The 10,522-nt window shown below is 58.0% G+C and overlaps 1 protein-coding gene across 1 annotated transcript; it reads right to left on the bottom strand.

Annotated features, from left to right (window-relative positions):
- Nucleotides 1-5: 5 nt before the first annotated feature.
- IGFALS (insulin like growth factor binding protein acid labile subunit) lies at nucleotides 6-2,641 on the bottom strand. Its single transcript, XM_054270889.1, has 2 exons — nucleotides 2,626-2,641; nucleotides 6-1,819 (listed from the first exon to the last, which is right to left on the bottom strand). The coding sequence occupies exons 1-2, from the start codon at nucleotides 2,639-2,641 to the stop codon at nucleotides 6-8; spliced, it is 1,830 nt and encodes a 609-aa protein (XP_054126864.1).
- Nucleotides 2,642-10,522: the final 7,881 nt, after the last annotated feature.

A 10,522-nucleotide genomic window follows, 5' to 3' on the forward strand; every position in this document is an offset into this window, starting at 1 on the left:
CCAGCTCAGCAGTGAGCAAAGCTCTCCTGGGCAGTGTCCCGCAGGTCCAGCCCCGCCAGGCCCGGCGGCTGCAGGCAGGTGAGGTTGTTGTAGGTGTAGATGGGGACGTGGCTGTCGTCGCCCTCGGCCACCGACTGCACGAAGCGCGGCACCACGGCCGGGTGCTGCAGCGAGAAGTCCCGCAGCCCCTTCAGCGAGCAGTTGCAGTGCCAGTTGTTGCCCCCCAGCCACAGCTGCTCCAGGGAGAAGGGAGGGCACAGGAATGACACCGAGAAGGTCTCCAGGGAGTTGTTCCTCAGGCTGAGGTACCGCAGGTTGGCCAGGGGCGAGATGACGCTGTTGTCCAGTGTCTCCAGCTGGTTGTGGGAGAGGTCGAGCCAGAAGAGTCTCTGGAGAGGGCTGAAGGTGTCCTGGGAGATGTCCAGGAGCTGGTTGGAGGAGAGGAAGAGGTACTCCAGGTTGCTCAGCCCCGTGAAGAGCCGGGGCGAGAGGTGGCTCAGCCTGTTGTGCTTCAGGTCGAGCTCCAGGAGCTCGTGCAGGTCGCTGAAGCTCTGGTCCTCGATCAGGGAGATGCTGTTGTGCTGCAGGAAGAGGCGCCGCAGGCTAGACAGTCCCGAGAAGGTGTTGGCCCGGATCCTGCCCACGCAGCTGTGCTCCAGGTGGAGGCTGTGCAGCTTGGTGACCCCCTTGAAGACAAAGTCGGGCAGCACCTTGATGCAGTTGGCTGACAAGTGCATCACGGCCACGTTGTGCAGCCCCAGGAAGGCCCCGGCCCTGATGTCCTGCAGCTGGTTGTTGTTGAGGCTCAGCACCTCCAGCTGGCCCAGCCCCTCGAAGCTCCTTTCGGCCAGGCCCCGGATCCGGTTGTGGCCCAGCTGCAGCTCCTCCAGGAACTGCAGGTCCTTGAAGGTCCTGGGCCTCAGGCCGGCGATGGAGTTGGTGGAGAGGCGCAGCACGTGCAGGCTCAGCAGCCCCAGGAAGGTGTCCTCGTAGAGCTGCACCAGGCGGTTGTGGGACAGGTCCAGCCACCGCAGCGACTTCATGCCCATGAAGGCGCGGGGGGCGATGGCGTTGATCTGGTTGTGGTTCAGGTACAGCTTCTGCAGCTTCTGCAGCTTGACAAAGATGTTGATCTTGATGCCCTTGAGCGCGTTCCCGCTCAGGTCCAGCTCCTTCAGCTCGGTGAGGCTGCAGAAGAGCTGGTGCTGGAGGTAGGGCAGCTTGTTGCCAGCCAGGATCAGCTCCCTCAGGTTGGGCAGGTCGTGGAACACCTTGTCGGGCAGCACCACCAGCGAGTTCCAGCCCAGGTTGAGGTACCAGAGGTTGGAGAGCCCTGCAAAGAGCCCTTCCTCCACCTTGCTGAAGTGGTTGTTGTTGAGGCTGAGGGACACGAGGTTCTGCGTGTGCAGGAAGGTGTGCGGGGCCAGGTGCCTGAGGCGGTTGCGCTCCAGGTGCAGGTGGTAGAGGCTGCGCAGCCCGTGGAAGGCGTGCTGCTCCACGGAGCCCAGCTGGCTGCTCTGCAGGTCCAGGAAATCCAGGGCTGACAGATTCCTGAAGGCTGCGGCCGGCAGCACCGTGAAGTTGTTGCCGTCCAGCCACAGCGCTTTGGCGTTGTGGGGCACGTCCTCGGGCAGGCGGCTGAGGTTGCGGCCGCTGCAGAACACGTTCAGCTCCTCGCTGTAATCGTCCAGGCTGCAGGCGCAGGGGCTGGGGCAGCGCGGGGCCTCCCCGTCCCCCCCGTCCTTCGGGGGGTCCCCGCCGGGGGGCTGCGAGGCCGCGGCCAGCAGCAGGGCCAGGGGGAGCAGGAGGGGGATGCCTGCTGGGGACCGAGAGAAGGGACAGCGTCAGGGCAGGGCTGCGGCTGCTCTGGGGGACCCCCTTGGGATCCCCCTTGGGACCCCCCCTTGGGACTCCTTGGGACTCCCCTTGAGACACCCTTTGGACACCCTGTGGACCCCCTTGGAACCTCCTTGAGACCCCCGTGGGACACCCTTTGGGACCTCTTTGGACACCCCCCGGGACCCCCTTGAGACACCCTGGGGACCCCTTGGGACACCCTTGGAACCTCCTTGGGACCCCCGTGGGACCCCCGTGAGACCCCTTGTGCTACCCCTTGGTGGGTGCCCGCACCGCCGGGACTGGGTGGAATAAAGGGGTCACTCCCGGCCCTGCAGCTGCGGGAGTTTTCAGAGCTGGATCCCCTGGGAAACGGTCCAAGATCCCACCACCCCCCCCCCCCCCCCCCCCCCCAGTGCTGCTGTGACCCCTCGGGTGCAGGGACTCCCCGAATTCATCCCCATATTGAAGCAGCAGCTCCTCCCTTTCATGGGGAAAGGGCCCCGGACCGGACCCCTCTCCCCGTTCCCCCCCGGTGTCCCTGGACTCGCTGGGCACCGAAGGATCCCGGTACCGGTGCCCGATCCCTGCCCATCCCCGCACTCCCATCCACGTCTGGGCTCTGCCCCGCAGCCCCTGCAGCCCCCCAGGCAGCTCGGGACCCCCAAAATGTCTGCTTAGCAGCGGAGGAGGAGCAGAGCCAAGGGTGCCCGGAGCCCGGGCAGAGCCCCAGCGTGTCCCCCCCGGTCCCTGCGGTCCCCCCAGGCCGAGGGGCAGCTCCAGCCTCACCTTTGCCTGCGCTCATGGCGGCGGGCAGGGCAGGGCAGGGCTCCCGCTCCCGCTCCGCTCTCCGGCCCCTCGGACTGCGCAGGGATGGATGGAGCAACCACCTTGACGCCTGTCCAGGCTCCCGCCCGGCCGGGCTTAACCCCACTGCTGCTGGAGCCCCGGGCACCGCGACGGGCTCTGGGACTGCCTGGGGGCAGCTGGGGACAAGGGCACGCAGCGAGGTGTCCGGGAACCTGAGGGGGACCTGCCACAGGTGGGGTTTGTGCGGGCTTTGAGCATGGAGGGAGGAATGGGGCAACCTCAGAGGGTGCCCCAGCACCGTGCCCTGAGCTCCTGAACAGCAGCGCTGACCCCTCCCTGCCCTGGGATCACCCCTGGCAGTGGCTCCTCACTCCCCATCAGGACACAAAAACCACACGCTGGGGCTTGGAGCATCCACAGGACGCGGGGATTGAGGTTTGGGGGTCAGCCTTAGTGCAGGATGGGCTGAAACTCCTGAGGGTTTATGGTGATGGGAAAGGGGGAAAAACTCTTCCTTGTGTGGCACTAAAACCCTCAGCCCCTACTGGGCATTTTCCCATTTTCCTTCCTGTCCTGCCTTGTGCTGGGGATGCTGCTGGGATCTCTCCACCCTGCTGTGCCCAGTGCCCCTGTGCCCAAGGGGAAACTGAGAGCAAAGGCAGGGTCCCCGTGTGGGGTGGTGGCTCTGGGGGTCCCCTGCTCCTCCAGCAGCCCCCAGGCAGGGAGATGAGGGCAGGTGATGCTCCAGGGCTGGCACATCACACTCTGCCCCTGGCAGCTCATCAAAACCACCCCGGGGAGGCACTGGGCACTGACCTCATCCTGTGTCCTAGGTTATTTCCCCACCAGGCTCCAGCCAGGCTCTGTGGAATCTTTTACCAGTTTCCAGGAAAGAAATAGAAAGGAAAAGCCCCAGCAAGAGGAGCCCTGTGGCCAGATAGAAAAGCCATGGCTGAACCTTCCCCTGTCCCTCCTCCCTGGAGATGCACCAGGCTGGCCCCACTGACATCCAGCACCAGCAATTTCTGCCCTGCAGTTGCTTTTCCCAGCTCTGGTTCCCCCAGGCAGCTTTGGGAGGAGCAGGGATTCCCTCCCCACCATTCCCACACCATGGGCACCCCACCTTGCCCCTTTCCTGGGAGCCTGGCATTCCCCAGCCCCTCACCAGGCACTGCCATGCCCGTGGAAAGGGGTTGGAGGGAAACATCCAGGCTCCAACCTTGCCACCCAACTTTCCCACAGGCTCTGCTTCCCCTCTTCCCTTTTGGCCCCGAGTGGAATCCTCCTCCCCCTCTATTTTAATCCTCTCTTCTGGGAATTTATAGATCAGGAGGGAGAAATGAGGCATAGGGATACATGCACCCACTAATAGGCACTGAGCACATATTGACACAAGGTGTAATCAATCTGGAAGCTAAAAAGAGCTGAACCAGCACAGGTCAGCCAGCCAAAACCCACAAAACCTCGTTGGGAAGTTTAAACAAGCCCTGCCTGCAGCTGGGAGCAGGTTCATCCCTGCCTGCAGCAGCCCTCCCAGGGGAAATATCAAATGAGATGCAATGGGAAAATAAGGAGGGTAAATAAGGAAATCCCTCCCAGAGTGTCTGTGCTGCAGGGAGGAGCTGGGCCCATCTCCACCTTTAGAGCTCCTTGTGGCAGTGTTCACAGGGGTTTTTAGATTTGGGAAGAGACGAGGATCTGACTCCATGTTTCAGAAGGCTGATTTATTATTTTATTATATATATTACATTAAAACTATACTAAAAGAATAGAAGAAAAGGTTTCATCGGAAGGCTGGCTAAGAATAGAATCAGAAAGAATGATAACAAAAGCTTCTGTCTTGGACAGAGGGTCTGAGCCAGCTGACTGTGATTGGCCATTAATTAGAAACAACCACATGAGACCAATCACAGATGCACCTGTTGCATTCCACAGCAGCAGATAATCAATGTTCACATTTTGTTCCTGAGGCCTTTCAGCTTCTCAGGAGGAAACATCCTAAGGAAAGGATTTTCCATAAAAGTTGGCTGCAACCAGCTCCTTGAGGCAGCTCCTCCAGGCCTGTCTGCACCCCAAACCCCCCTGGCAGCCTGGGCTCCAGGTGTGGCAGGAGCTGCTGGGACCCTGCAGCTGCACCCCGAGCCCCCCATGTGCCCACAGCCACCCTGGGGACCTGGCTGTGGCTCCTGTCCCCTCCCTCCCAGCGTGTCCCTGGCCATGGGGACCCCTGTGTGACCCCTCCAGCAATGAACTCCCAGCCCCGAGCAAAGTCTGAGCCCCTCCCCTGGTTGCCGTGGAGAAGGCTGTAATGGTATTAGGGAAAAGCAGCAAAATCTTTAAAAAGTAGTTTTTAAAGCTATTTAAACTCTAAGGAATCATTTACCTTCCCCAGCAGCCCCTGCAGTCCCTCCCCAGGGAGGTTCCCAGTCCCTTTGGGTGGGACATGCCACCAGCTGTCCCTGCTGTCCCCGGGCTGGGGAGGGGACAGTGCTGGGCCACACCTGCTCTGGGACCCAGCAGGGCCCCACCAGGCAGGGTGAGTGACCAGGGACACTCTGGACACCAGCAGGGGCAGCACCACCCAAGGAGGCCTGGGGAGCAGGGAGGTGACACGTGTGGTGGCACTGTCACAGCTGACTTAGGGAGTATTTTTAGCAAATCTTGCCAAATATTGTCCCTGTCTGGAGGAGAGCATCTCGTGTTGCCAGGGTAACCAGCGCTCCTCGTTCAGTACCAAAAACGTGTCCCAGAGAGAGGGGAGGGGTGACAGGGACACCAGCAGGACCCAGCCCCACGAGTGGCACCATGCCCAATGCTCACCCATGTTCCTGGTCACTCTGGTCACCCTGCTCCTGGAGGTGGGCACTGGGGAGTGGTGGCAGCTGCTCTAAAGGTCCCCATGGGCACCTCTGAGTGCCCCCAGCTGCCCTGCCAGGGCTGCAGAGCCTCGTGTGGGAGCTGGGAAAGGTGCCCATGTCCTGGCAGCCCCAGGGATGCCAGCTGTGCCCTGCTGGCACACGTGGTGCCACCAGCACCTGCCTGGCCAGGCTGGTTGGACTGGAGAGGTGACTCAGGCAGGTCAGGGCCATTGCTGGGGGCAAAGATGGGAAGTTCCCAAACACTGAGGTGTGGGGAAAGGGGGGCCCTGGGAGGGGATTTGGGGTGCAGGGAAGGGCAGGAGAGCAGCAGCTGTCAGTGGAACTGGGTGGGGAGGGCAGAGGGAAGGGAGGCACCACCGTGCCCAACCCACCCTGAGGGCAGTGCCAGGGACAGGGGAGAGGGGAGAGGTGCCCTCCATGTGCCAGGGCAGGCAGGGAGAGGGGAGAGGTGCTCTCCATGTGCCAGCCCAGCTCTCCAGAGCCAGGCACGGAGGGAGCAGCCTGGTCCTTGGGGTGCCAGGGGGAGGGACGGGGTGGGAGGGTGACAGGGGGAGCAGAGCTTTCCCCCTTAGGGACAATGAGAAGGTGGCAGAGGGAGCAGAGCTTTCCTCCTGCCCCAGATCCCAGCCCTGCCCCATCCCAAGTCTCCTCCCAGCCCTGCAGGGAAGCGCCAGGAGGTGCCAGGGGGTGACAAACAGGATGTGGGGTGGCAGTGGGTGCTGGCAGCCTGTGGGACTGCCATCCCTTTTCTGACCCAGGCATTTCTTATCTCCAAGTTTACATAGAAACACATCCCATGCAAACCATCTATCCAACCCTAAAAACTCTCTCCAAATCCATTTCCCACAGCACCCACAAACCCAGCATGGGGCAGGGCAGGGGGAGGGTTCCCCCTCAACCCCCAGAGCACACAAACACCCCCAGGAGGGGATCCTGGCACAGGACAGGCCTGGCTGGGCCAGAGCAGACCCAGAGGGGACCCTGGAGGTGGTTGGGGGCTGGAAGAACCTTTGCTGTTCCTTCTGGGGGCTGGAAGAACCTTTGCTGCTCTTCTGAGGGACCTCAGAGAGGTTTGCAGCTCCCTCCCTCCTCTCCCCCACCCAGGCTGGGGGAGCTGGGCCTGTCCAGCCTGGAGAATTCCTTGTGGCAGCTCAGGGCTTGGAAAAATCACAGAAAAGCTTTTCCTCAAGCCAGGAGACACGGTGGCGATTTTGAACCGGAACAGGGTGGGTTTAGGTTGGAAATAAAGAGGAAAATTCACTGGGGGGGATCAGTGGGAGCCCAGGGATTCCCCATCCAAGGGGCAGTGAGGGTCGGGCAACCGTGGTGTGAAAAGCGCCAATCACTTGTTTTCTTAAAATTTTAAAAGTTTAATAGTAATAAAATGGTTATAAAAATAGTAATACAATTAGAGTAATAATAATTTGGACAGTTTGAATTAGGACAATATGAGACAATAAATACAAAGAGTTACAGACAGTCCGGGTACCTTTTTCTGGGCAGCACGAGCCTGAAAAAGGACCCACATTAACAGAGGATCAACCCTTAAAAACAACAGCCTGTTGCATATTCATACACCTCATACATGATGCATAAATTCCATTCAAACACAGGATTCTGTCTGGTCACCCTCAACTTCTTCCTCTGAATCCTGACAGTGCCTTCGAGGCAGGAAGAAGTTCATTTCTTCTGATAAGAGAGCCATAAATTCTTTTTCTCTGAAAGATTCAGGTGTCCTGTGGTTGCTATTTCCCTGCAAGTCCTTTCTTTAAATAAAATATCCTACATAGCACAGTTTCTATTTTAACAATTTTTATAACCTAGAGCTATATTTAACACAGTACTTAAGAGAATTAATACAGCATCACTTTCTAAAACAACACATATAATATTCTAATTATATATTATACAATATAATATATAATATATAATATATAATATACAATATATTATATATGATATATTATATATGATAGTATGTTATTTATATTATATTATATATATTATATTATATTATATTATAATTTATGTATATTATATTATATTATATTATATTATATTATATTATATTAAAGGTATATCATATATTATATAATATTTTAATATTTGCGAAAAGCCAATCATGAAATGCACATTTTTCACACCTGGCATCCCGGGGCACTCTGGCTGATCCGGGCTCGGGCTCGGGCTCCTTTGCAGCCGCTGGAAGCCAGATGGAGCCATCACTGCGCTGAGCCCGAGCGGCTGTGCCGGAGCTGCTCCCCTGCTCCTCCCGGGGTCCCTGGGGGGCACAGGGCCATGGGTGACCCTGCCAGGGCTGGAGGAGCGGGCACAACGAGCAGGGGGCACCCCAAACCCTCCCGGAGCCCCCTGGGTGTAGGAGCGGCTCCATCTCCTAAAGCCGCGCTCCCGGGGTGGGTTTAAGGTGGGTTTAAGGTGATCCTGACAAGGACAGCCCTCCCCTCAAAGCCTCAGCACACAGCCGGGGTTTGGCCGTGGTTCAGTCCGGAGCGGTGCTGGAGATTCAGCGTCACCCCAAAACTTCATTTCTCGGCCCCAATCTGCTTTTGGTGGTGTTGCCCGGCACAAAATTGGCTTTGTATTCCCAGACCCCGGGAAAAGGGGTGACTGTCACTCCTGGTGCCGGTAGGGCACCTGGCACACAGGTGCTATATTGCATAATTAAGGCCGTGTTTGTATATGCTAATTGCCCTTAATTAGAGCGGGCTCGCTGCGGCGCAGCAATGGGATGGGGGGAGCTGTTCCCCCAAATCAGGGGGTCCGGGGCAGATCCCGGGGCTGTGGGGTGTGGATGCCCATCCCTGGGGTGCCCATCCTTGGGGTGTCCATTGGGGCTGTGGGTGCCCATCCTTGGGGTGCCCATCCCTGGGATGCCCATTGGGGCTATGGGGTGGAGGTGCCCATCCCTGGGGTGCCCACTGGGGCTGTGGGTGCCCATTCTTGGGGTGCCCATCCCTGGGGTGCCCATGTGGGGCTGTGGGGTGGGGGTGCCCATTGGGGCTGTGGATGCCCATCCTTGGGGTGCCCATTGGGGCTCTGGGGTGGGGGTGCCCATCCCTGGGGTGCCCATGGGGCTGTGGGTGCCCATCCTTGGGGTTCCTCTGTGGGGCTGTGGGTGCCCATCCCTGGGTGCCCATCCCTGGGGTGCCCATGTGGGGCTCAAACCCCCCCAGGACGGAGCTGCTGCTGCTGCTCACCCCGTGCCCAGAGCCGTGGGCAGGGTGCAAATCGAGCTCGGGCTGGGTGTGAAGAGACTGCGAATTCTCATCAACACTTCCATTACCTTAATGAAATTACTTCAGGTCTGTTAAGTTCTTCTGCAGCAAAACAAGCTGGACCTGCAGGGTTTGCTGGCTTCTCCTTCCCCTGAGCCCCCCAAGTGCTCAGCCCCTCTGCCCACCTTCATTGGGGGTCTGGGGGCTCCCCCAGCAGCCTGGCACAGGTGAGGAGCCCTGCTCGTCATGGATGGCCCCTCTCCCTCCCGTCTGCTGAGCTCTGACAGATCCTGAGGAGTTATTCAGAGCTCTGGGCTTTTTTGAACATTATATTGTCAAAGCTTTTTTTCTGGGGGAGACAGATTCTTACCTAAACTCACCCACTCTCCAGAAATAGCAGCAATAATAAGCCCAAAATGAGGAGATTAAGAGCTGGAACTCATTTTAGAACCATGGAAGAGTTTTGAGTTGGAAGGGCCCCCTGAAGGTCTCCCAGCCCATCTGATTTCACCCTTTTCAAGGTTTTCCATGTTATCCTCTCTTGTTACCCTCACTCTGACCCTGGGGATTCTCCAAACACTTTTTGCTGTGGGATTTGTCCCATTCCAGCCTGCAGGTCCCAGTTTGGAGGCAGCAGCAGCCCCCAGAGCAGCACAGCCCAGATTTGGCTCTGCCTGGGATGATCCAGGCTGGTTTCAGTGCAATCTCTGCTTTGAAACCTCTGTTCCCACACAGCAGCTCTGATGTGAAGGGTGGATTGGGAAAGGTCTTTGCTGACCCAGAGCTCAGAGATCCTGGGGCCTGAGGTGGCACGGGACGTTCAAGGAGTGCAGGGATGCAGGGGAAGATCCCTGGAAGAAAATCAGATATTATGGGATGGGCTTGGAGCAGGTGGATTGTTTAGTGGGTTAATCAGCCCTTGGAATCATGGAATCAGGGAATGGCTGGGGTGGGAATGCAACTTAAAATCCGTCCAGTGCCACCCCTGCCATGGCAGGGACACCTCCCACCATCCCAGGCTGCTCCCAGCCCTGCCCAGCCTGGCCTTGGGCACTGCCAGGGATCCAGGGGCAGCCACAGCTACTCTGGGCACCCTGTGCCAGCGCCTGCCCACCCTCACAGGGAACAATTCCTGCCCAATATCCCATCTAATCCTGCTCTTTATTCATTCTCAATTTCTCCTCTATTACTTTAAGATCCCCCTTCTTGTCCTATCACTTTTGTACAAATTCCCTCTCCCTCTCTCCTGTCAGCCCCTGAAGCCCTGGAATGTCCCTGCCCTGGAGATGGAGCCCATCCCTGCAGCCAGCTTTGGGAATGGTCCCTGCAGGGCTGGCACCCCTCCCTGCCTGCCCTGGGTGCTCCTGAGCTGCTCCTTGCAGAGCCTGGGCTGGGATGGATGGGATAAAGGGCAGGAATTGTTCCCTGGGGGTGCAGGATCCTGCTGGGCAGTGCCAGGGCTCTCCCTCCAGCAGCTCCCAGCTCTGGGATCTCTGCTGCTCACAGTGACCTGAGATGGGTTAGAAAATCTCTTTTCCCAGCCCATTAATTGAAGAAGGAGTCAGAACTCTTCATTTCTCATTCTCAAGGTTGTTTATTGTTTCTTATCTATAAAATTCTTTCTCCTGCTCTGCCGAGGTCCATTCAGCAGGACAGGTCCAGGCACTCTGCATGCCCCTGGGGTGGTGTTATCTTTTTATACTAAAAACTACACGTACATTATTTACAATTACTTCCCAATACCTATCACCTATGTTAGAC

Source organism: Melozone crissalis, unplaced genomic scaffold (assembly GCF_028551555.1).
Source record: "Melozone crissalis strain CALT ecotype California unplaced genomic scaffold, PUWL_Pcris_2 ptg000012l_1, whole genome shotgun sequence".
NCBI lineage: Eukaryota > Metazoa > Chordata > Aves > Passeriformes > Passerellidae > Melozone > Melozone crissalis.